At 39.5% G+C, this 26760-nt stretch overlaps 2 protein-coding genes across 36 annotated transcripts in view; one reads left to right on the top strand and one right to left on the bottom strand.

Moving 5' to 3' along the window:
• BBOF1 (basal body orientation factor 1) overlaps positions 1 to 14771 on the bottom strand; it is a 35104-nt gene extending 20333 nt beyond the window's left edge. For 2 of the 3 annotated variants that reach the window (XM_012182036.5, XM_060418293.1), the window contains exons 1-4: positions 14598 to 14771; positions 12111 to 12339; positions 7312 to 7377; positions 4334 to 4477 (exon numbers count right to left, since the gene is read on the bottom strand). In XM_012182036.5, coding sequence (XP_012037426.1) covers positions 4334 to 4477; positions 7312 to 7377; positions 12111 to 12339; positions 14598 to 14671 — 513 coding nt within the window. In that variant the 5' untranslated portion in view covers positions 14672 to 14771. Of the gene's footprint in view, positions 1 to 4333; positions 4478 to 7311; positions 7378 to 12106; positions 12340 to 14597 lie in introns of those variants that run through there. The other variant, XM_060418294.1, reaches the window with a different exon arrangement.
• A 107-nt stretch (positions 14772 to 14878) lies between these two features.
• The window catches only part of ENTPD5 (ectonucleoside triphosphate diphosphohydrolase 5 (inactive)), a 34930-nt gene continuing 23048 nt past the window's right edge, over positions 14879 to 26760 (top strand). For 8 of the 33 annotated variants that reach the window (XM_027972010.3, XM_060418307.1, XM_027972011.3 and 5 more), the window contains exons 1-3: positions 14879 to 14928; positions 17025 to 17103; positions 21881 to 21946. The gene's annotated coding sequence lies outside the window, so the exon portion shown is untranslated. Of the gene's footprint in view, positions 16364 to 17024; positions 26608 to 26760 lie in introns of all 33 variants that reach the window. The other 25 variants (XM_042252762.2, XM_060418322.1, XM_060418332.1 and 22 more) reach the window with 16 other exon arrangements.

Raw genomic sequence — 26760 nt, 5'->3', positions numbered from 1 at the left:
CCAGCATTTCATATGAAATACTCTGCATATAAGTTAAATAAGCAGGGTGACAGTAACTCAGCTGGAATTTCATTACCTCCACTAGCTTTGTTCATAGTGATGCTTCTTAAGGCCGACTTGACTTCACACTCCAGGATGTTTGGTTCTAGGTCAGTGACCATACCATAGTGGTTATCTGGGTCATTAAGAGTTTTTTTTTATAGTTCTTCTGTGTATTCTTGCCGCCTCTTCTTAATCTCTTCTGCTTCTGTTAGGTCCTTGCTGTTTTTGTCCTTTACTTTTTTTTGTCTTTTACTGCCTATCTTTGAATAAAATGTTCCCTTGATAGCTCCAGTTTTCTTAGACCCTCTAGTCTTTCCATTCTATTGTTTTCCTCTATTTCTTTGCATTGTTCACTTAAGACAGCTTTTTTTTTTTAAATCTCTCCTTGCTATTCTCTGGAACTCTGCATTCAGTTGGGTATATTTTTCCCTTTCTCCTTTGTCTTTCACTTCTCTTATCTCAGCTATTTGTAAGGCCTCCTCAGACAAACACCTTACCTTGCATTTCTTTTTCTTGGGGATGGTTTTCGTCACCACCTCCTGTACAATGTTATAAACTTCTGTCCATAGTTCTTCAGGCACTCTGTGTCTATCAGATCTGGTCCCTATCAGATCTATTCATCACCTCCTGTATAATCATAAGGGATTTGATTTAGGTCATACCTGAATGGCCTAGTAGTTTTCCCACTTTCTTCAATTTGAGTCTGAATTTTACATTAAAGAGCTGATGATCTGAGCCACAGTCAGCTCCAGGTCTTATTTTTCCTGACTGTACAGAGCTTCTCCATCTTCAGCTACAAAGAATGTAATCAATCAGATTTCAGTATTAACCATCTGGTGATGTCCATGTGTAGAGTCATCTCTTGTGTTGTTGGAAGAGGGTGTTTGCTATTACCAGTGTGTTCTCTTGGCAAAACTCTGTTAGCCTTTGCCCTACTTCACTTTGTACTCCAAGGCCAAACTTGCCTGTTACTCTGGGAATCTCTTGACTTCCTACTTTTGCATTCCAGTTCCCTAGGATGAAAGGACATCTTTTTTTGGTGTTAGTTCTAGGAGGTCTTGTGGATTTTCACAGAATCATTATTATTGTTTCTAATATTGTCCTTCCTTATACTTAACAATTTTCCTTACTGTGATCTCTGTCGTAACAGTGTTAAATCTCCATTTGATCCATATCATATGATCTTTCAGATATTCTTCTTTCTTCTTGTATTTTTTATACATTTATAAAAGGCCTCATACTGTGAAAGACTTTCAGAATTACTGTCAATATATAAATGTGTGGAGAAGTCTACTGTCTAAGTAGGGTAGGGTGCAGTAAACCTTTTATTTGCCATTGGACTCTCCCCAAATCTGTAAATTAATAAAGAAATCTTTTGAAAGATGATTAGGCAATACATATTAAAAACCTTAAAGTTCATGTTGTAATTTGATCTATAAATCTCACTGTAACTTCCAAGAAGTTATCCTAAAACCAATTAAAAATATAGAAAAATATTTTGTTATTCAGATGTTCCTTGGTTTATAATAGTGAAAAATTAGAAAAACAATCCAAATATCCAACAAGGAACCAATTAATAAATCATGGTATATCTACCCAATGGAAATCCATGCATCCAGTCAAAAGGTTTTATAGAAAAATACATAATAGCATTGAAAAATGTTCACAATATGTAAGTGAAGAAATAAGGTTAATGCTCCTTTTGTTAATCAGGTAGATGGAAATTACTTTTTCTTTAAATTTATGCTTTGAATACATTTAGCAATCTAAAGTTAATTAGCCTCTTTTAAATTTGTATATTGAATTCTATATGCACAGTATAATTTTCCCCCCTTGAGTCGTGAGCCCCACACCTGCCTTAATTCTTCCATATTTGGGATTCCACAGAACCACCCTATGATTCACACTAGCAAGGATCTTTTATTTTTGAATTTTAAGTTTTCCTGGCCCACCCTCTTTCGAAAGGTCCAAAATCCATTTCTCCACTAGGTGGCAACATTGTTCTTTAAAAAAAAAATTCACACCAAGACCCAATCAAACATGAACAACTAGTTCTTCGTTCACTTTGATTCAGAATGTATACCTACACCTCAGGATGGCTATTTTGAAAGTTCCTGAAAAGTTAAGGAACTTAACTTGGTTCAGTTTTATATTTTCATATAAAACAAAACTAGATATTCTTTCTAGAAATCTTTGCAGCTTTATCGAGGAGTGAGTGAGTGAAAGTCGCTCAGTCGTGTCTGACACTTTGCGACCCCGTGGACTATAGAGTCCATGAAATTCTCCAGGCCAGAATACTGGAGTGGGTAGCCTTTCTCTTCTCCAGAGGATCTTCCTAACCCATTGTTGACAAATGTATGCTATTTCAAGTATACAGCACAATGATTTGATATATATATACACTGTGAAAGGATTCTTCCCATCTAGTTAGTAGAAAACTTGATATTCCTTCAATTACATTTTAAATGAAAGACCCACTTAGTATTTAACACAGATTTTTGAGCATTACTCTGTATCTTGTACTTCAATAAATACAAAGTACAATACTATTCATGCCTCAAAAAATTTACCATCTAGCAGGGGAGATAAGACAAATGATAAATATAATATCAAGATAGATTGGACTAAGTGGTATAAAAGAAATACAAAATACTTTGTGCTGTGCTTATTCGCTCAGTCATGTCTGATGCTTTTCAACCCCATGGACTATAGCTGGCCAGGCTCCTCTGTCCATGGGGATTCTCCAGGCAAGAATACTGGAGTGGGTTGCCATGTCTTTATCCAGGGGATCTTCCGAGCCCAGGGTTCAAACCCAGGGCTCCCGCATTGCAGGCAGACATGGAAACACAGAAAAAAATCACTTTTTTGCTAATCTTTTTTTTTTCCTTTTTCTAGCTTAATTTAAATATAATTGACATATTAACAGCATGTACATTTAAGCTGTACAATCTGCTAATTTGATACACTATATTGCAAAATGAATACTACCGTAGCCATTAGCTAACACTTCCATCATGTCACAAAACTACCATTACTTTTTTTGTGGTAAGAACTCTTAAGATCTACTCTCTTAGCAAGTTTCAAGTATATAATACAGTATTATTAAGGTCAATATATTATACTTTAGATTCCTAAAAACTTGTCAATCTTATAACTGAAAGTTTGTACCCTTTGACCAACATCTCCCCATTTCTCCTTCCCCTCCCCTCCAGCACAAGTAACCACTCTGAGTTCAGTTTCTTTCTTTTTTTTTTGCCCGCATTGTGGCTTTGTTGAAATTGGCCATAGTATAAGTATTTATACCAAGGAAATCAGTAAATGTTACAAATAAGAATTTTTTTTTTTTTGCGAAGAGCTATATACCACTGTTAATTCCATGTGACATACACTATTTTAAGCACTGGTGGCTCAGACAGTAAAGAGTCTGCCTGCAGTGCAGGAGACACAGGTTTGATCCATGGGTAGGGAAGATCCTCTGGAGAAGGAAATGCAACCCACTCCAGTAGACTTGCCTGGAAAATCCCATAGATGGAGGAATCTGGCAGGCTACAGTCCATAGGGCTGCAAGGAGTCAGACAAGACTGACCGACTTCACTTTACATATATGAACTCATTTAATCCTTCAACAACGCTATGAGCCAGTAACTCTTACCACCCCCAATTTTTACAGATGAGGAAACCTAGGTATAGAGAAGGTAACTTGCCCAAACCTCAAAGCTGATTTCAGCTGCTTGTGTCCAGCCCTCATCTATGCTATTTATTGCACTGTCATTAAAGTAATAATACTATATTCTGAACTGAGGGGACAGAAAGAGTATGCAATGTCAGAGAAAGTACTGACATTTCTGTCAGTACTGTCAGTACATTTCTGAAAGTACACAGGTTTCCTCACTCCATCCACCCCTACCCAGTGTGTCTTAAAATTTTCTGAAGTTATCATTCATCAGTCTATATATATTTTCTTTTAGGACTTTGCTACTTTGCCACCATTGTTTTCTACAGCCATAGTAGTTCCAAAGGTTTAACTGGTGATAAATGCAAGAGGGTGTGTTGCCTAAGATCTGGTGAATTCACAAAGAAATCAATGCTTAAAAAAACAAAAGTCTATTAAGACTTTCTGCATTCAGTCCTACACTGATATATCTTCCCTGTTTTTCTCAGATAATCTCTACAATGTCAGAGGGAATCCTTTACCATCTCACAGGAGTCAATGTCTATGAAGGCCTTTGCAGACATAAATAGTTAATTCTAATGTCTTTTTTTAAAGAAAGAAAGAATGAAAGAAACTTACGTCATCTAATTCTTTCTCCACTTGGATTTTTCTCTTCTGGAATTGTTTTATTGTTTTGAGCTCTGTCTGAATCATGCCAATTTCTTTGGCCTTCTGATGGAACTGTCCCTCCAGCTCACTTACTTGCATAGTAAATTTTTGTTCCTGTATTAACAACAAAACAACATAAAAGGTAAATGACTTAGGAAAAAGAACAGAGGTCACACAAAGTCCTGTTCCATTTGAAGCCTTAAGCCATTTGTCTTTCTTCTTTGAAGAAAAATCTCCCTTTTTACCTTCACATAAAGTTTTAATTTTTATTAAAAGAGACCAAGTGCCTTGAATAAGGAGAAAATTCTAAAACGACCTGATTGTGTATAGAAAAGTAGATGTTATTAAAAAGAGGTATGAGAAGATTGCATGCATGCTCATTTCCTTCAGTTGTGTCTGACTCTGTGTGACCCTATGGACTATATGGGTGAGGCTCCTCTGTCCATGGAATTCTCCAGGCAAGAATACTGGAGTAGGTTGCCATGCCCTTCTCCAGGGGCTCTCTGCAACCCAGGGATCAAACACATGTCTCTTATGTCTTCTCCATTGGCAGGTGGGTTCTTTACCACTAGCACCACCTGGGAAATCCTCATGAGAAGACTAAACAAATCTTTAATCTATAAGAGAGCTAAATAACATCCCTGATCCTAAATTAAAATCAGTAAGCAAAGAGACAAGGAGAGGGCCAATATCTCTTAAATAAATAGAGAAGAAGGTGAGAGAAAGAGGAAGGAAGCAGGAAGACAGAGGAGAAGGAAAAAGAGAGATGAGGAGAAAGGGAAGAAGAGAGAGTAAAGAGAAAAAAAAGGTGGGGAGGGAAATGGAGGAGGAAAAGGGCCAGTAACACAACTAACAAATGAAAAGAGCTATCAAACTGCAAAAGACACTTAACCACATGAAAAAAATGCTCAATCTAGCTCAGAATAAGAGAAATGCAAATTGAAATACACTAAAATATCATTTCTTACCTATCATGTTGACAGAAACCCATTTTGACAATATACTCTGGTATATTATGGAGACATGGACAGAAGTTACATTTCTCAGAATAGACCGTGTTTGACAGATTTTTACTTTGGAAACACATCAATATTTTACATAATTGCTGCTGCTGTTTAGTTGCTCAGTCACGTCCAACTCTTTTGTGACCTCATGGTAGCCCACCAGGCTCCTCTGACCATGGGATTTACCAGGCAAGAATACTGGAGTGGGTTGCCATTTCCTTCTCCAGGGAATCTTCCTGACCCAGGGATCAAATTGGTGTCTCCTACTTGGCAGGTGGATTCTTTACCACAGAATCACCAGGGAAGACTATTTTAAATAATTATAATTATATAGTTACATTATTTCACATTAATTTCTTAAAGCAACTCCTAAAAGATCAAAAGCAAAATGTATTGCAGAGTTGGTGCCATAGCCTTACAGAAAGGAATTATTTCAAATTGTTTTTAGACCTTGTTAATTTGATCAGAAGCAACAGTTAGAACTGGACATGGAAAAACTGACTGGTTCCAAATCGGGAAAGAAGTACATCAAGGCTGTATATTGTTACCTTGCTTATTAAACTTATATGCAGAGTACATCATGAGGAATTCTGGACTGCATGAAGCACAAGCTGGAATCAAGACTGCCAGGAGAAATATCAACCTTAGATACTACCCTTATGGCAGAAAGCAAAGAGGAACTGAAGAACCTCTTGATGAAAGTGAAAGAGGAGAGTGAAAAAGTTGGCTTAAAACAACATTCAGAAAACTAAGATCATGGGATCTGGTGCTATCACTTCATGGCAAATAGATGGGGAAACAGTGACAAACTTTATTTTGGGGGGGCTCCAAAATCACTGCAGATGGTGACTGCAGCCATGAAATTAAAAGATCCTTGCTCCTTGGAAGAAAAATTATGACCAACTTAGACAGCTTATTAAAAAGCAGAGACATTATTTTACCAACAAAGGTCCATCTAGTCAAAGCTATGGTTTTTCCAGTAGTCATGTATGGATGTGACAGTTGGACTATAAAGAAAGCTGAGCACAGAAGAATTGATGCTTTAGAACTGTGGTGTTGGAGAAGACTTTTGAGAGTCCCTTGGACAGCAAGAAGATCCAACCAGTCCATTCTAAAGGAAATCAGTCCTGAATATTCATTGGAAGGACTGATGTTGAAGCTGAAACTTCAATATTTGGCCACATGATGTGAAGAACTGACTCATTTGAAAAGATCCTGATGCTGGAAAAGATTGAAGGTGGGAGGAGAAGGAGACGACAGAGGATGAGATGGTTGGATGGTATTACCGACTCAATGGCCATGAGTTTGAGTAAACTCTGGGAATTGGTGATGGACAGGGAGTCCTGGCATGCTGCAGTCCATGGGTCACAAACAGTCAGACACAACAGAGCAACTGAACTAAACTGAACTGAATTTGACTGTAGATCACTATTGGTATATATCCTAATGGGAAAAGTCCCCCCTGCCAACTCAAATCCTAAACTGTATCTACCAGTTTATGTGGGTAGTGGTATTAATATTAGTATTCTGTGCCTATTGATGTATTGAGGTTTGAAGAAAATACACAGTTACATTGGTATCATTAAGAACCAGGATTTTGGGTGAGGGAGAAAGAAGACACAGATAGGGTTAAGTAAAAATCCTGTACTCTTGCATCTGAATTTAAACTATTAGCATGAGCTCATGATATATTTTATTCTTCAAAAAATGTTTCCCAGCGCTGTCCACTGAAAAGCCCTAGAGCTCAAGATTAGTAAGCTACCACTACTACGAGATGATTTTCGACAATAACATAATTTTATGTTATTTTTGAGCATCTGGACAATCAAGTGTATGAGCTTTAAGATGACTGAGTTCTCAAGAGGAGTTACTTATTCTCGTGTCGTAAATATCTGAACTTGCCAGAAACCTGACCACCAGTAAGTGAGGAATCAGTGTACATACCAATTTTTCCTTCTCCTCTTGGGCTTTTTCCTTTGTTTCATTCAATTGCTGTTTCAGTTTTTCAATCTGTAGAAAATGAAAATAAAGAGGAAGGCAAAGACATTTCTCTGTATCCTAACTTAATTACATAGCCCAGTTTTCATGTGATATTAAAACCAGTAGGGAGTACTTCCCTGGTAGTCCAGTGGTTAAGACTGTATATTCCCAGTGCAGGGAGCATGGGTTCAATTCCTGGTTAGGGAACTAAGATGCCACACGCTGCACAGCACAGCCAATAGAACAGAACAGAATGGAATAAAATAAACCAGTAGTCTTGGAGAGGTGGAGTAAGGTGGGAAGATGAGAAGAGAGGACATTATTTATACTGTTAACTTGCTATTGCCAGTTTTCAAAACTCAGCTATCATCATAATTGCCTGGGTAACGTGTATGGTTAAAAAATTTCTCTTAATTTACCATCTTAACCATTTTTAATTCACATTGTTGGGCAGCAGATCTCCGGAACTTTTTCACCTTACAAAGCTGAAACTCTATGTTTATGAGATACTAACTCCTTCTCCTCCCTCCCCCAGCCTTTCTACATTGTTTGTATGATTTTGACTACTTCAGGTATGTCCACGGAAGACAAACCACACAACCTAAAAGTTGTGAATGAAGTTTTGTTTCAGGATTATACTGAGGGTTATATAGCCTGGGAAACAGCCTCTCAGAAAGCTCTGAGGAACTGCTCAGAAGAATTAAGAGAGCAGGCAGAATATATAGCAGATTCTTGCTGGAAAAAACATGTAGTCAGACATCAAAATGTTACCAGTAATCACAAGGAAAAGGTATTCTGAGTTAATGATTTTAGTGCTTTTCTGTGTCAGGGAAGATGTAAAGATCTGGGCTTGTTGAAATTATTCCTTAGATATATGTGTGTTAATTATCTAGGGCCAAGTATCCAAAGCTCAGAATGCTTCCTGTTTTGCTCCAGCCTGAATTTCCTCGCCTCAGGATGCACTGTGGAAGGAGGCAGATGGCAGGCGAGGGTGGGGGGCTGCAATGGCTGATGGCTTGATCCTTGTAGAACTGGAATGGTAGGTGACATTCTTTGTCTACTGGAATGTGAGGCAACACTCTCTGTCCACAGATACTTGATATGAGTAGGATCATACAGTATTTGTCCTTTTGTAACTGGCTTATTTCACTTAGCATAATGGCCTTGAGGTTCATTCATGTTGTAGCACAGGACAGGATTTCCTTCCCTTTTAGAGCTGCATAATATTCTTGTATTTGTATACCACACTTTGTTTATTCACTCATCAACCAACAGACATTTGGGTTGTTTCCACTTCTCAACTATATGAATAGGGTTTCACGAACACTGGGTGTGCAGTTACCTCGTCAAGATCTTGCTTTACATTCTCTTGGAAATATACTCCAAAGTGGGATTGTTGCATCATATGATAATTCTATTTTTAATTTTTTGATGAATCTCTGTTTTCCGTAAAGGCTATACCATTTCACATTGCCACCAAATTGCACAAGGATTCCAATTTCTCTACATCCTCACCAACACTTGCTATTTTCTGTTCTTCTGACAGTAGCCATATTAATAAGTGTGAAGTGATAACTTGGAGTTTTGATTCGCATTTCTTTTAAATGAGTAAATTTTTAAAGGAAAGTTTCAAGGAAAGTACAAAGAATTCTCATATACTCTTCACTCAATTTTGCCACATTTGTTTTCCCTTTATGATAGGTCTATATACATATATACGGGTGTGTATATACATACATATATAGATATGATGTAGACTTGAAGCTGTTTCTTCTGGAGCATGTGAGAATAAGTTTAGGACATCATACTCCTGTACTAAATATTTCATTATGTGTTTCCTAAGGAATAGAACAATCTCTTAGTAGTACAATGATCAAAATTGGGAAATTTAACATTGATAAAATACTATTATTTAATCTATACTCCATATTCAACTTTAGCATCAACTGTACCAATGATGTCCTTTCACTGTAACTTTTCTTTTTCTGGTCTAGGATATAATGCTTGACTATGATTACACTTAGTTGTCATATATTCTAGTTTTAAACTGGAGCTGTTTCTCGGTCTTTGTCTTTTATGATACCAACGTTTTTGAAGAATACTGGCCAGGGCTGGAGTTGTCTGAGATGTTTCTTCATCAGAAGATTCAGGTTATGGCTTTCCAGCAAGCATACACTGCCTAAGTGATGATGTATCCTTGTCACTGCATCACAGCATGAGGTGACTGACATTAAGTGTAATCAACTGGTTAAGACTGTGTCTGCCAGGTTTCTCCAGTTGAAAGTTACAATTTTTCCTTTTATAATTATTAATAAATTTGGAGGACTATATTTTAAGACTATGCAAATATCTTTTTGCTCATTAAACTTTCACCCACTAGTTTTAGCATCCACTCTTGTTCTTGACTGAATCAGTTATTACTCTGACTCCAAATGGTGATTTTTTTTATTGCATCATTCCTTGGAAATTTAATAACTTACTACATTCTACTTTAAGGAAAAGCATTCTATTCTCCAATATTTATTAAGGTATATACTTATCAGTTATATATACTCATGAACTTATTTTATTCAATAAGCTGTAACTGATTACTGTCATTTATTTTGATTGTCCCAGATTTGGTCAGTGGGAGCCCCTTCAAGTTACCCTCTGTGTCCTTTAATTTTTTGTTACTTACTTCCTGTCACAATAAGATATTCAAGTTCATCTCTTACTCTCCTTGCTCCAGTCTTATAATCAATCATTTCTCCAAGGATGCTGGCATGTTTTAGTAGGAAATCTGACTAGCTTTTTGTTGTTGCTGTTGTTCAGTCACTAAATCATGTCCAAATCTTTGTGACCGTATGGACTGCAGCATGCCAGGCTTCCCTGTCCTTCACTATTTCCCGGAGTTTGTTCAAACTCGTGTCCATTGATTCAGTGATGCCATTCAACCATATTGTTTTCTTTCTCCTGCTTTCAATCTTTCCCAGCATCAGGGTCTTTTCCAATGAGTTAGCTCTTCAGGTGGCCAAAGTACTGTAGCTTTTTAAGGTAAACCTTCCTTGACATGGTTAAAAAATCAGAAGATACAGAAGTGAAATATTGTTGTAAATAATCTTAGAATAGCTCAAGGGAAACCTAAAAATGTTTTAAAAGAAATACAGACAGACCTAAGTCATGTAGAACAGGTGTAAAATAGATTTATTTTGAGCTGACTGAACAAAGCCTTAAATACAAAAACCATAAGGGAAATCCCCTAATTCTGTCTAAAATATGATAGTTTTTAAAACACATTTCACTTCTAATATTTCTATAATTAACATGAAGACTGTAAACAGTTTAAATAAAGTTTAAGCAAATAATGCATTTCTAGGATATAGTAGCATGTATGGAGGAACAAAATTATAAGAGAGCTAGTTAACCAGGGTATATTGAATAATTTATTTTTATTTATTTTTTTTTGAATAATTTATTTTACTTTTTCCTCCCAAAGATGTTTCTTTGGTTTTAATGAGTATCCATGTCTATGAGAAAATTATGTATTTGCTACAGTCAGATGCTGGCCTGTGATGGAGGCAGATGAAAATCAGGAAATACAAGTGATACTGATAAAGGCAGACCAACATCAATTAGCTAATGCAGTCCACAAATCTTTTATACAATGAATTTTGAAAATTATTTGCATGGCTGGCCTAAAGGCTTATTTTAGAATAATAATTTATAGCAGATAATTTTGATAATGCATGCTATTATCAAAGAGTAATTTTAAAAATGGAAGTTGCCTAGGAAAGGTTAAAAAAAAAATACTGTGCCAAAAAATTACTTTAATAAAACATAAAATCCACACAAGTGTTCAATTGTCTGATTTCTCTAATATGCTTCCAAATCATCTTGAATTCAAGTCTTGATTACTAACTTTTTCAAAGCATCAGTGGAATCACAACCCATTCATTCGTTCTTGCATGCAAAAATATTTTAATAAGTGCCTACTATGTATATTTGTATTTTTATAGTAAAAATACAAAAAACATACATAGGAATGAAACATGATACAAATTTCCTTGGGTCACCAAGGGACACAAAGAGGCAGCTAGGAAAGAGATGACTTTAAGTCACACCTAAATTCACACGTTAACACCCACTAGCTGTGAGACTCTGGCAAGTTACCTGCCCTGAGAGTCAATTTCTTTATCTGTAAAATGGGAATGACAATTTGTGGGTTATTAAAAGCACTAAATGAGATAGCAGAGGTAAAGTACCCAACATGGTGCCTGGCACAAACAGGAGTCCCAAAATGTTAGTTCCTTTCCTTTTTGCCACAAATCTAAAATGATAGCTCTATGCCCAACATTTCAACAAGGTTCAGTAAAATAAAGATTCAACAGGTCCAACAGAAGAGAGTCAATTTGCTGGATTCATAACCATGTAATCATGGATTATCAATAAATTGCTTTATAGATTATTAATTACTCATAGTTATCAATATCAAAAAATATATAGATCATGCACCATGCTCTTGTTCTTCAAGTTGATCATAATGTTCCATCAGCATCATCTTTGTTTCATCCAAGAAAACATGGGACAAGGATGAAAATAAAAGGCAGTTCTGACTTTAAGCCGTTCTGAAATAACATGTTGCTTCAAAGGAGAGTTAAGAGTCAACTGAAATGTCTTAACTGTGGGATGAGGTTTCAAGGAATTAAAATACTGGAAATACATAGCCACCTCAGTATAACAAAAGAGATAGTTACTAAGGCTTGGGAGGGTTTCTACCTACCTACCAGATTATCTTTCTCCTGATCCTGTTTCTTCAGATAGTTCAATACAGACATCGTGTCTTTCTCCATTTTATACTGCTGTCTCTTTAATTCTTCATTACATCTTGCCAGTCTCCGGGAAGTATCACGATACTCAATCCTAGAAAGTTCTGTGACTTCCAGCCTGGCCTCCCAAAGGGAGGCATTGGCCTTGGCTCTCTCCACAACAGATTCCTCAAGTTTTATGATCTTCCTGCACAGGAAGAGGACATCAACAGCATATAACTATTTCTCTACTATATTAGTATTACACCTTTCTCTTTATTATAATTTATTTTGCTTGGCATTTGCCTGGCACACATGAGCAAATATTGTTGGATGAATGAGTTAGTAAGAAATATATATGGTCTATTGCCCTCAGTGTTTCTCATTGTTGATATGTGCACTGTAGATGAATGGGCAAAAATAGAAAACATATGCTAGCGAGTTCTAGGAATGTGACAAGCCATTGGCACTTCCAGAAAATGAAAGACTAACCATGCAGTTATTTTTTTTAATCACACTGTAGTATACTTATATTAATACACTAGGGGGAAAATTGCAAATAAATTTGTATATTGGGCTGTTATCTTAGGAAGAAGAAAAAGAATATTCCAAAATGATAGTAGTGGTTATCTCTGGATAATGGGATTACAAGTGGTTTTGTTCCATTTGACTTACCAGATTTCCTAAACTCTCTGTACTGAGCAGGCTTTACTCTCTTAAACAAATTACTGTATAAACTTTTCAAAGATCCCTTGTGGTCCCATATATAATGCTGTTGGACAAGATGTATGATTCCAGTGTGTCTAGGAACCACTAGGGTCATCCAATAAATGTAGTAGCAATCTAGCAGCAACTCCAAACCTGTGAAGCTTTAATGCTAGAGCAATCTTATCCACTTCAGAAATTCTCATCATTTGGGGAAATCTGAATACTCAAATCCTTTATGTTTTCCTTTGAACCAAAAGGAATCCTTGAAAAGGCCCAAGGAATTACTTCAATCACCCAGACATCCTTCAGGATGTTTAAGTGCCTCTCAACCACACAGCTGAGATGATCAGGTTACAGGCAAAAAATAATGAAAACAGAGCACTACAGCACAGTTCTTGCGGGGACCGGGTGGGGTGTGGGGAAAGATCCAAGCTGAAGCATACAGGAGCAGATATCTTAATTTAACAAATATTAAGCTTCTTCTATGATTCCGACACTCTTCCAGGTGCTGGAGATAAGGTGAATAATGCTTAGTGCATTATTTGGGTCTTGAGGAGGATTTCCCAACTACTAATATTCTGAGCCACATGATTCTTTATCTGGAGTGGGGCTGGAGGTTGTTAATGTGCACTGTAGGATATTTAACAGTATCCTTGGTCTGACAGCTAAGGTGGTAAAAAATCGCCAGGAATGCAGGACACGCCGGTTCGATTCCTGGGTCAGGAAGATCCGCTGGAGAAGGGATCTTCTCCACTCCAGTATTCTGGCCTGGAGAATTCCGTAGACTGTATCATCCACGGGGTCGCAGAGAGTGGGACACGACTGAGCGACTTTCACTCGGTCTCTTATCCGCTAGAGGTCCCCAGATGTGACAACCAAAAATGTCTCCTTGACAAACGTCCTCAGGGAGTCAAAAATTAACCCCCTCCCAGCTAAGAATCACTGGTGGCAAACAGTGCTGTCCAATAGAACTTTGTGACGTTAACACTATCTAGACTGTCCAATACAGCCACCACTAGCCACACAGGCCTACTGAGTACACGCAATGTAGCCGGTACAAACGAGGATCTGAATTTTTAGTTTAATTTTAACGAATCTTAATAGCCACACATGACCGGTGACGACACTATTGGACAGCACAGGTCTAGAGGATCTCCGACCTTCAATTCCAGTGTCAGAACTAACCCTTCCTCCTCACTTTTAGATCTTTTCCCCTCCACTTATTTCATTCGGTCCTCAGTCAGTCAGTTCAGTCGCTCAGTCGTATCCGACTCTTTGCGACCCGGTGGGCAACAGCACGCCGGGCCTCCCTGCCCATCACCGACTCCCGGAGTTTACTCAAACGAACGGCCGTTGAGTCGGTGATGCCATCCAACCATCTCATCCTCTGTCGTCCCCTTCTTCTCCCGCCTCAACCTTTCTCAGCATCAGAGTCTTCAAATGAGTCAGTTCGGTCCTATGTTACTTCAATTCTTGGGGAACTTATCTGCCTCCTCGTTAGTACACTCCACATGGGCAGGGGCTGTGTCTAAAAGATTTCAGGGTCCCAAATCTCAACACTCCGGTCTTAGTTGAAGCGGTGGGGGGTATGGCATGCTTTTGGGGAATTTCTGGGCAACGGAGCCGTCCTTCTCAGAAGCTGGGAGAGCAAGGGGAGGGTCCGGGAGGGTAGCGGGGAAAGGGCGCCAGTTGGCCGGGACCTGCGAATCTCCGGAGGGCAGGCCCCGGAGCAGGGACCCCAGCGTGGCTTCCCCTTACTTCTTCTTCTTGTCTTTATCTTTGCCTTTGTCTTTGCCCTTCCCTTTCTTTTTGTCCTTCCCCTTAGCCGGCATCCTGGCTTCTCCGGGGGCTCAGCTGCCGTGGTCTTGTCTCCGCGCCGCCCAGGCCCGGCCTTGTCTCCAAGGACACCACCAAGCCGCGCAAGTAACGATCAGCTCGAGCCGTTGCCGGCGCGCAGAGAGCGCACGCGCCCGTGACGTAGCCCCGCCCCTGCCCCGCCCCCGGGGCCCAGTCCACTGGCCAGGCGCGGGGGGCGGGGCGGAGACCGGCTGAGGGCGGCGGGCGGCCGCGCCGTGGTGGCGCGCGCCCGGTGAGTGTGCGAGCGCGGGCGCGCCGGTGCATGACTGGGGTCGGGGCTGGGCGGGAGAGGAGGCCGGAGCCGGCCGGCCACTGGCCGCCGGCGGCGGCGCGACCGTAGAGGCGCTCTCCCGTGAGGAGGCTGGACCCGCCGCGCCCCTTTCGTCGGAGCGTCGCCCCCGCCGGGTTCACAACGTTTCCTCGTCTTGCCCGCGCGTCCTCTCCTTCCCTCGCGCCGCAGCCAGCGTGGCCGTGGCCGCCCAGCTCTCGTCCCGTCTCCGCCCCTCCCGAGGCCACCTGGCTCTTTTAGTTTCCTTCTCCCTCTCCTGGCTCCTAACCCTTGCTGGTTCTGTAAGGGATGGCGCAGCCAGCGGGCTTCCCAGGCCAAACATGTTTCGATGAGGCAGTTGAGGACTTGTCCGAGGGTGGTGGGTGGTTTGGAGGGTGAGGCGGGCGGCGCGCGGGTATCGGGGAGCCTGGGGGTCGGAGAGGCTCCGGGGCCTCGTGGAGAGCCCTTGAAGAGGAGTATCCCGGTGTCAGGTCCCGTTCTGTCCTGTCGCTGCCGTCCCCAGATTCCCATTTGCTAATAACCTGCGCGTGCTGCCCTCCCTTTTCCGCGAGTCGCGTGAATTTGAAAGCTCTGGCCTTTTGCTGTGTTGTTTTTGTTTTGGTGTCGTCACCTCCCCTCGCCCCAACCAACACCGCGCACACCTGTGAAAAGGAGTAGTACTCAGAAGGATGGTTTGCGTTTTTTCAGAGGAGGAGCTCTGTGATCATGCCTTCTTCATTCAATGAGTTTGTCCGTGAGTCATCTAGAAAGACAGGGGATTCTGGGGACCGAGACAACAGTTAGGAAACTTGGGATTGAAGCTCTGCTGTGCATTAGTCTCCCTTTCAAATTGAATGTAAAAATTTCCGTAAAAACTTCATTGTGCGTCTTCTCCATTTCTCTAAGGAGAAAATCCCTGCAACCTTTCTAGATGTCTCTGATTCAAACCTTCCCCCTCCCCCGCTTTTTTTCCCAGCTACATCGTTGATGTGTCTGAATTGAGTGGTTAAGAGGGAACTTGCTGATTGTTAATATTAATAAGCACTGAAAATCTTAGCCATGCCATCTGCTGGCATGATAGTGGCTTATTGTATTCCTGGTGCTTCCCCCTCGCCCCAATTTGCATTACACACTTCCGTGGGTCCATGATGGAATTACCATACATTGAAGAGGTTTATTCTGACATAGAATCTATAAAGTTATGATTGATTTTATATGTCTGCGTGTTAAGTCACTTCAGCCGTGTCCAACTCTTTGCGACCCCATGGACTGGAGCCGGCCAGGCTCCTCTGTCCATGGGATTCTCTAGGCAAGAATACTGGAGTGAGTGCCCTTCTCCAGGGGATCTTCCCCACCCAGGGATGGAACCCACCTTCTCTAATGTCTCCTGCATTGGCAGGCGAGTTCTTTACCAATTTCTTTACCACTTGATATGTGCAGGGTTCTGAAAATGTACCCTACTGATAACTTGCAGAAAAGAGAGTGTAGGATATCTCCTATTAGAGGCTTTATATTTAGAATTCATTCTAAAAAATTGGTTACTGTGAACCTGAAATTCAGTCCAAGTCATCTGTTGTCTGTAGACTCATTTATAAACACGAAAACTTGACTGTAGTAAGATTATTTCTTAATATATGTGCATAATACTTTAGTTGCATGTACTTCTTAGTTATTTTATCATACAAAATATATTTTGTTTTACTTTAAGTTTGACTTTGCAGTTAAAACTGTTGTGACTTGAATATGGCTAAGAGAAATGCCCAGATTCACACTATAGTAGAGGTAGTTCTAGAATCTACAGTCTTCTGAACCTCTGCATCCTCTGCCAAAGAACTGGATGTTATTATTCAATCATCCATTTGTAAAAGTAGGAAGTATTTAGCAGTTCATCTGGTAGTATTTCCTTTCATACATTCTTGTAGTTTTACTATGAGGTTTATTTCATTGAATAAATTTGCTTTGTTTTATTGTTTAGAATGCTAATGCTTTTAAAAGTTGGGATAAGCACTTGGTACTTTTTTGACTTGGTTTTGTAATTTTTTTTTTCTTTTTCCGCCCAGTGTACTTAGTTCCTGGTTAACATAGAAATGCGGAGTGTCTTGGCCGAATCCTCACGCAGACAAGATCATTATGGTCCTGGTAGGTAGGGCAGGAATCTGAATGTAAGGTAACATCTCTGCTGTCTTAAAGCTGTAAATGTGCTTCTTTTGCTCTGGGGTTGTTTTGTTGTCGTTGTTGTTGTTTTTCCCAAATTGGATTTTCTGTCTTTGCCAAATAATATCAACTTTTCTATTGTCCCATTGATTCTCATATCATCAAGTGTGGAGTTGCTCAAAAAGCCAAATAAGAACTTAAGACTATATCTCAAAATTATTTTAAAACTACATATTGTTATTTCTTTTTTTTTTCTTCCAGTAGCTCCAAAATGAGGTTTACTCTGTAAAGGCATCTGTAGCTTTATTCTGGTTTAGCTTGGAGACCGAGTTTTGACACCAGATTCTCAGCTTCTCTGTCCACCTGTGCAAATCAGATCTCAGAGACAGAATTTTGGGTGAAGTAAAAAAGAAGAGCTTGTTGCTTTGCCAGGCAAAGGGGGGCACAGCAGGCTCGTGCTCTTGAAACTGTGTTCTAACGTGAGGAAGATAGTGACAAGTTTTATAGTAAAAGAGGATGTGATCAGCTCGTGGACATTCTTCTGATGGTTTGGTGGTGAGTTGGTAAGTAGGAGTCAACATCCGTCAGCCTCAGGTCTAACCGATCTGGCTTCTACATGCTCGTGGGCAGCATATCATAACTTCTCCCACCTGGAGAGAGTTTCAGTATCTGCAGAATAGCTCAAAGATATCTTTGCGTATATCCATTGATGGGAAACAAGACTTTGACCCACAGCTGCTTCTGGCTGTTTAACTCTGGTCTCACATTCTCTTCCTTCCCTAATTAACAACTTCTTGAATCTGCCCCTTGAAACTCAGGGAACGTCAAGGAGGGTGAATGAAGGCTGTTTCTTATAATCAAAGAAATGGGGAACACAGAAAGGCCTTGTGCCCAGGAGCCTTATAGGGCCCTGCACAATACCATTTCTACTCGTAAGTCATCCTTGAAATTGCCTGATAGCACTGATGCTGTTCTATAAGTTGGAGAAGCTAGGTGAACCATTTCTGATCTTGTTTTTACACAGCCTTTAGAATCTTGAATAAATATATTGTCATCCAAACTCTAACTGAAGGAGACTCATCAATATTTTTGAATATTATGGAGGATTAGTTAATTTCATCCTACTTTTTCATTGTATTTTGTTTTTGCGTGTGTGCATAGTCAGTCATGTCCAACTCTTTGCAACCCCAAGGACTACATTCTGCCAGGCTCTTCTGTCCATGGGATTTTCCAGGCAAGAATATTGGAGTGGGTTGCCATTTCCTACTCCAGGGGATCCTCCGGACCCAGGGATTGAACCCATGTCTCCTGCATCTTGTAGCAATGACAGGCAGATTCTTTACCACTGAGCCACCAGGGAAGCCATATGGTACAAATAAAAGATTTAATCTTACAAATTTTCAGGGTTTTTTTAAACATTCACTGTTTTATTTACATACAATATCTGTTGCCGCAGATAATTATTATCTATTGACAATTTATTTGCAAAATGTTTAGTTTTTATTGTCCATTCTGAAAAACCATTACACAATACTTAAATTCAGTTTTTTTAAGAAAGGTTATATACCCAAATTTCAGATCCACTTATCTGCATTTTTCATTTGATGGGTCCGTCCAATTTTCATTCATTTAAAAAATATTTAGTAAATAACAACTGAATACCAGGCTCTGATAGCTCGAAGGGTACAGTGGGAACCAAGACAGGGCCCCAGCCTTCAAATGGCCTACAGTCAGGTGTATAAGATGCTGACATGATCATTGATCTCTGAGACTATACAACCTCAATTGGAAGCTATGCATCTCCACCAAGCAGTGATGAATTAGGGGAGATGGTATGAACTTTAAATGCTACAGCATTTTGGAAGCATGAAAGACTGTCACAGGAAGTTTACAGGAGGAGGTAGGCTGAAAGTAAAAAGAAAGACTTTCTGGGAAGGTGAAACAAATGAGCAGAATCTGTGTGTTTGAGACAGACTGTAATTTAACCAGAGCAGTGGTCCCCACAGGATGGTCCACACACCGGTAAGTGTCAGCATCATCTGGTAACTTGTTAGAAATGCACATTCTCAGCCCCCACTTGAGACCTATTGTGTTGAACTGGAAATCCTGACAGTGAAGTCTGCAATCAAGTTACATATTTTAACAAGCCCCACAGGTGATTCTGATGCTTGCTTAGAGCAAAGTGTTCTTGTGTGAAAGTAGTGGGCAAAAACTTTGGCAGAATAGCCTGGGACTTAGAAGGACTTAGAATGTTAGGCAAGTTTTTTTATCCTACAGAGCAAGGAGTCACCAACTTGTAGCTTAAGGACTGGATTCAGCCCATAGATATGTTTCATTTTGCCTGCATGGTGTTTTGGTTTTTTTTTTTTAATGGTATTAGTTGTCACTGGCATCTCACTCCAGTATTCTTGCCTGGAGAATTCTGTGGACAGGAGCCTGGTGGGCTGCAGTCCATGGGGTCACAAGGAGTCAGACACTGAGCAACGAATACACACATTTAAAAACCGGATTCTACATAGAAATCTGTGCTCTTGGCTTGTCTTGAAAAAATCAGAAGACCTGGCAACATACTAGGCCTGTATTTCATCATGGCAGCAATCTGTGGGAACAGCAAGTAACTTACCCTTTAGATGGGACATGTGCTTTCCAGTTTGCACAGTCCCTACCACTTCCTGTTGATTACACACATCTTTACTCACTTATATTTTCCGCCTGGCCCCAGTAGGTATTTTAGTATTTGAGTTTGTAACTTCTGTTATGGGCAGTGGAAAATGGAAAGTTTTAGAAGGAAAGTGTTTATGATTTCATTAATTCATTCAATAAACACTGATGAATTAAAAATGTATTACATGCCAGATTGTTCAGTGTTGAAAGGTGAATGAATCCCTCCCATGATATAGTTACAGTCTAGTGGGAAAAACGATACAAATATCATTTTAGAAACAGTCCTGTATAGGTTTGAGAAGAGAGACTTTGGTGACTGGAAGACCAGTTAAAAGGCTACAGTGGTATAAAGTCTGAAGTTGATAAAGGCCAGACTTTAGATAATCAGTAAGAGGCTAGGAGGGAAGAAAGAGAAAGAGATGGGAAAGATACTGCAAAGCAAAACTCTCTTGATAAGAGATTGGGTGTGAGAGAGGAGAATGCAAAGATGATGAAAATTTTGCATCATAAATTAGGAAACCTGTGGTACCATTAACAGGAATAGGAAATTAGGGACTCCATTTAACCCTCTCTTAACTGGGCAGGGGCACTGAGGAAGGGGGTTGTTTGGAGATACCAATTTGAGGTGTCTCTTGTTTTGAGTTCGGGTATTGGCATGTACACAATATGAGTGTTTTTAAAAAGAAAACTTAATAGAACTGTGGTCAGAATTGCATGAGTAGGGTTAGATGTCACTCATTACGATCTGGGAAACCAAGAGAATACCTGGAGAAGTGTTAAAGTTGTTTAATAAAGGTCTTGTAAGAGGACCTGTATTAAAAATAATTGCGTTGGAGGCCCTATAGTTAAAATTTATTACATTATTTACATCCTCTTTTGAATGTACAGTTTTCAGGTTTATGTTGCATTGTTAAGTTTAACTTTCTATTTCTGAGAGAATAGAAGATACTGTATAAACTCAGTGCTTAAAGACATTTTCTGAGTATCAGAATTTAAGTCATAATTGGCTTATGAGGTAGTTCAGGGGTGAGGATTGTCATAACTGTTGCTATGTTGAGATAATAGCCCAAGTCTTTCCTCTTATGATCTTATGTTTGCAGTACTTGATTCCCTCTGCTTTTACTGTGGTAAAATATATGTAACATAAAAATTGTCGTTTTAGCCGTTCCGTGGTGTAATTACTTTCACGGTGTTGTACAGCTATCACTATTCTCTATTTACATTTTTCATCACCCCAGCAGAAACTCTGGACCTGTTAAGCAATAGCTCGCATTCTCCCCTCACAACCCCTGGTAAACTCTAATCTACTTTCTGTTTCTACAGATTTGCCTTTTCTAGATAGTTCATGTAAGTGGAATCATATTTTTGTATGTCCCAGCATAACATTTTCAAGGTTCATGTTGTAGCATGTATCAGAAAGTCTTTGCTTTTTATAGCTAAATAATATTCCATTGTATTTGTGTGTGTGTCCTATTTTGTTTATCTGTGCATCTGTTAATGAACACTTGGGTTTTTTCCACTTCTGGCCCTTGTGAATAATGCTGCAGTGAACGTTGATGTAAAAATACTGTTTGAGTCCCTGTTGATTGAATTCAAATACCAGTTGTGTCTTCCACAATATGACTGAGAGTGGCACTCTATTACAAAATGAATATGTGCTCAAAAGGGACCTAGTCAATCCCAGTCACAGGTACATACCTACAAGACAAGTCCTGTTGATTACACACATCTTTACTCACTTATATTTTTGTGAATTCTTCACAGCAAAAAAAAAAAAAACTCACAAAGTGCATAAACTCAAAAATATACTCTAGCTTTTACAGGAAGTGTAACTTGCATTCTCTTGTTATCGCTGATTTTATAAGCAAGTAGTTTTATTAGAGTGGCTGCAGTTGTAGTTTGTATGAAAAGAAATTTTAAAAGAAGAGAAAGAGGCCAAGAGTACTAGATTACAAGTTAGGAAATTAGGTTGATGATCCACTTTCCAAAGCCTAAATAGATTGGAAATAGAAATACAGAAAGAGAAAATTGTATCAAAAATAGGAAAAAAAGGAAAAAGAACTTTGCTCTTATGAGTATCTGTATCCATCTTCTACAGGTTGAAAAAGTGATACATTAGTTAAAAGAGACAAAGTGGAAAGCCCAGAAGGAAAAGAAAATATTGGTAAGTAACTTATATAAAGTAATACCCTCTTTTTCCTTAGGTTAGATTTCCTTTTATTTATTTGACCATGCTAGGTCTTCATTGCTACATGCAGGCACTTTCTCTGCTTGCAGCGAGCGGGATCTTCTCCCTAGTTGCGGTGAGTGGGCTTCTCATTGTGATGGCTTCTCTTGTTGAGGAGCACAAGCTGTGGGCTTCAGTAGTTGCCGCTCACAGACCCTAGAGCAAGGGCTCAGTAGTTGTGCTACACGGGTTTAGTTGCCCTGAGGCATGTGGAGTATTCCTGGACCAGGGATCAAACCCATACCCCCTGCCTTAGCAGGCAGATTTTCAGCCACTGGACCAGGGAAGTCCCATAGGTCAGATTTCTGCTTTTTTATTCCTAGCTGAGAGCTCACAGTTAATGGAAAGAGATTAGTGAGCCAGTAAAAGCTGTCACAAATTCCACAGTCCTTGTTGGAGAGCTCCTCATTTGTGCAAGTTGACATAAAAGTCTAGTAATCGTGACTCTTTGATTCATGTCCCACAAAAGAGTTTTCAAAATTAGATGGTGGCAGCTTACCAAAGGAGACAGGGACATGACGGCACTGATCAGTGATAACAGATAGCATGATGTTGAGGAAAACTAGCTCAAAAGCATAGCAATCTGGGACTGTTTGTTGACAGAAGGGCAAACAGTCCTCTAGTCCCCAAAGGCATCCCAAGTTTACAGAAAAATATACCTGATGGTCATAATCTTAACTCTGGACCATGAATAAAATATGTCACTTTAGGAATGTTTTTACCAAACACTATTAAAATAAAAATGTTATGGTATTTAGAGAAGACGTATCATAAAGACATATTTGAGGAAATGTACATATGTGGAGCCCCTGTTCTTGGTTTTATACATGAGATGTTATTGTAATATTTACCTTTCTCAAGTTGTTCGTTTGGATTCAACATGTTTGAAGGAGTAGCTGTTTTTCACTTAATAACAAGAGAGGGAAAATACGTTTTCACTTCTCACAAACTCCAGTGACATATAACCAGTGTCTCATATAACCAGTGACAAATGGCACTGATCCTTGTAATTACTCTTCTGCAAATAAGTGCTTCCCACGGTGGATATGGGTTTGGAGGCAGAGATAGTTTATCACTGTAGATATTCATTATATTTGCTTATTGGGGCAGTATTAATCCCCTCCTGATTAATAGTATCTTCTTACCTAAAGGACTTTCTACTTTTAATGAATGGGTGAAAAAAGGCCTTGTGACTTGTGAAGAAAGCGAGGCAGCAATAGCAAGAGCTTTCCCCGTACAGTGATTATTGTAGCTAAGTCAGGCCTGAAACAATGAAGAATGAGGTCATGCACTGCCTCGTCTCATTTCAGTATAAGACTCAGATGGTTCATTGTACAGAGTGGCTCTTCTTGACACATGTCTAGTAATGTTTTGATTAAGATGGAATAAAGTATAGAAAGAACTAATCTGTTCATAGGAAATAAGTTTATATTTGTTGGTAACTACCAGTGTGTGAATTCTAGTTCCTTTTTGGGAGAGTATTTGATCTTAGTGTTGGAGGGACTTTAAAAGAACTCTCATTCCACCAGCCTTCTGATCTGTGAATCCATTTGGACAATGTGATCAGATGTGGGTTGAGCCCTTGGGTCAAAATTCTCCTCTCCCCATCACATGAGACAGCGCATATTGCTGGGAAATTCTTTTTACTGTTCAGTCTCTACCTTGCAGCTTCCATGCTCACAGGTCTTATTATAGCTCCTTGGCAATGATCTAACAAAAGTTGTTTTTTTAAGAAACCTTCTTTTATCTAGTTAATATTTTTAAAATGCTGGTTATAAAATTTTTCTGTGGTTTTCAAATCTATGCTAGTTGTCAGTCTTAACCTTTTCTACCAAGTACCTAAGTATTAATAACTAATGCTACCATTGTGTTAGGATTTTTTTCTCTGTAAAAGTTGCTATTCTGTTAGTATAATTATTTTCACTCTTTATTTTCCTTGATTCAGTATTTAATTTTTATTATTCAGTTATTAACTGATGTCTGCAATCTGAAATGTAGTGACTCTTTTCTTCCTACTTGTTTCTAAAATGATCTGACTTTTATTTGAAGTATTTAAATTTCGTGAAAACAAATTTACTCTTAGGAACAAGCAGGACATTGTTTGAGTTGTAGTTTTTCTGACTTTAATTCTTTTCCTTAAGTAAAATATTGGAACTGTAACATAAATGGATGGCTTCAACTGGTGGGATATGATATTTTCAGAGCAGTTAAAAGTCCATGACATTTTAAATTTTCAAGGGTTCATATCATTGGAATAACAGTTTCTAAAGCAAGAAGTATGTAAGTTGTGTTAATAGAAATATATATAAACTGTAAAAAAAAGAAGCTGAACACAAAATATTATACAGATACTGGTTATAATTGGAAGTAGCCAGTCTCCAAGATGGCCTCCACTGAGCCTCATCTCCAGTATTTATACGTTTGTGTACTTCCTTGCACACTGTATCGGCATTAGTCTGTATGACCAATGAAATACAGGGAAGTGATAGTTTATGACCTGCAGGGTCATACAAAGTATTGCTGCCTTTGCATTGCCCTCTCTTGGATTGCCCACTGGAGGAAGCCAGCCACCATATTATGAAGACATTTAAAGCCCTATGGAGAGTCCACGTGGGAAGCAACTGAGGTGTTTTTCTAACAGCAAAAAAATCAGCTTGCCAGCCACCGAGGTGGGTCCTCAGCTTTAGCCAAACCTTCAGATGACTGCAATCCCAGCCTGCATCTTGACTACAATATCATGAGAGACCCTGAACCAGAACTGTCCAATTACACCACTCCCAAATTCCTGAACTACAGAAACTATGAAATAATAAATGTCTGTTGTCATTCTAAGCAACTAAGTTTTGGAGTTGTTTGTTGTGCAGCAATAGATAACTAAGGTACAGTGTTCTGAAATACTTACTGGTTTTATATGTGGAAGAGAATCTGGACAGTGTAAAGAGTGCTTACTATCATCTGTGTCAGGTGGCTTCAGTCATGTTTGACTCTGCAATCCAGTGGACTATAGCCCGCCAGGCTCCTCTGTCCGTGGGATTCTCCAGGCAAGAATACTGGAGTGGGTTGCCATTTCCTTCTCCAGGGGATCTTCTTGATAGAACCCATGCCTCTTAGGTCTCCTGCATTGACAGGCAGGTTCTTTACCACTAGCACCACCTTATAACAGTTTCAACAATTGAATGTGTTTGGTTAAAGAAGTTCAGTTTAGCTATCAAACTTACAGATTCAGAAAAAGAAAATTATAGTTTCTCCTAATACAAATTGAAGATATTCATTAATCATTATATTACCTCTTAAATGTTCATTTACTTATGAAAGTATTCTCCTTTTTTATGTCACTTTGCAGTTTATTACTATGTCACTTTTTTTTTTAATTGGAGGATGATTGCTTTACAGTGTTGTGTTAGTTTCTGCCATACAACAGCTTAAGTCAGTTATATCCCTCTCAGTCATCACAGAGAGCCTGGCTGGGCTCCCTGAATATACAGTAGCTTCCCACTAGTTAATCTGTTTTAGACATGATAGTGTTTATGTGTCAGTGCTACCTATTGTTATTTCTGATTGAACACCTTCTTGGATACCCTTCTAGGTGCTTGGGTTATATCAAAACAAAACAAAAAAACGATTTCTGCTCTTAAGAAGTTTATATCAGAGAAACACAGATAGCAAGCATAGTAAATAAGCCATCTAGTGTGTTAGAATTGATGGCTCAAATGGTAAAGCGTCTGTCTACAATGTGAGAGACCTGGGTTTGATCCCTGGGTTGGGAAGATTCCCTGGAGAAGGAAATGGCAACCCACTCCAGTACTCTTGCCTTGAAAATCCCATGGACGGAGGAGTTTGGTGCAGGCTACTATCCATGGGGTTGGAAAGAGTCGGACACGACTGAGAAAGGAGGTGGAAGTAGGGGACACCTGAGGGAGGTGGTTATAGGAGATGTCTGTAAGGAAACAGCATCTGGACAATAAGTTGATCAAGTGAAGGTTTGGGAAAAGATGGTTCCAGAGAGTGGGGACAGCTAGAGCAAGGCCCTAAGGCAGGAGCATGTGTGACATTTAAGCACAGAGGTCAGTGTGGGTGGCGGAGTGAGATGAAAACCATTAATAGTGAGGTCAGAGATAATGAGATGGGAGGCAGAGCAGGTGGATCCATGAATCCTGTTTGGACCTTGCTGCTCTGAGGGAAATGGGAAGTGATTGCTGGACTTTGCAATAGAAAGGTGTGTTAGACTCTAGGGGAGTGAGGGTAAAAGCAGAGATCCAATAGGAGAATGTTGGAATAAATTGCATGAAAGATGATGGTGGCTTGGGCCAAGACAGTGGTGGTGGAAGTAGTCAGAAACGGTTAGATTCTGGAAACGTAATAAAGATGGAGCAGCAGTACATAGATTCAGAAGTTCTTGGTCATACAGAGGAGAGAGACCAAGCTGCTGTGAGATTTTCACATCCTAGTGCCAGTCTAACTTCCAGCTAATCTCTGACTATCCTTCTCAGCCCTGTGCTCTCCCCCACCGGACAGCCACCTTTCCCTGGTGCCATATCAGCTGACCCTCCTGTGACCTAGCAGGTGCCATATCAGCTGACCCTCCTGTGACCTAGCAGGTAACACTGCAGCCTCTAGAATTAGACCATCTGAGTTTGATTTCTGACTCTTAATTGCTGCGTGGTCTTGAATTACTTAAGCCTCAGTTTTCTTATTTCTATAATGGGCATGTTAATTATAAAATCTGCCTCACAGAGTGGTATTGTGAGATT

This window comes from Ovis aries, chromosome 7 (genome assembly GCF_016772045.2).
Source record: "Ovis aries strain OAR_USU_Benz2616 breed Rambouillet chromosome 7, ARS-UI_Ramb_v3.0, whole genome shotgun sequence".
In the NCBI taxonomy this organism is placed as follows: Eukaryota; Metazoa; Chordata; class Mammalia; order Artiodactyla; family Bovidae; genus Ovis; species Ovis aries.
The sequence above is the reverse complement of the archived record's forward strand: the minus strand, read 5'-3'. Positions and strand labels throughout refer to the sequence as shown.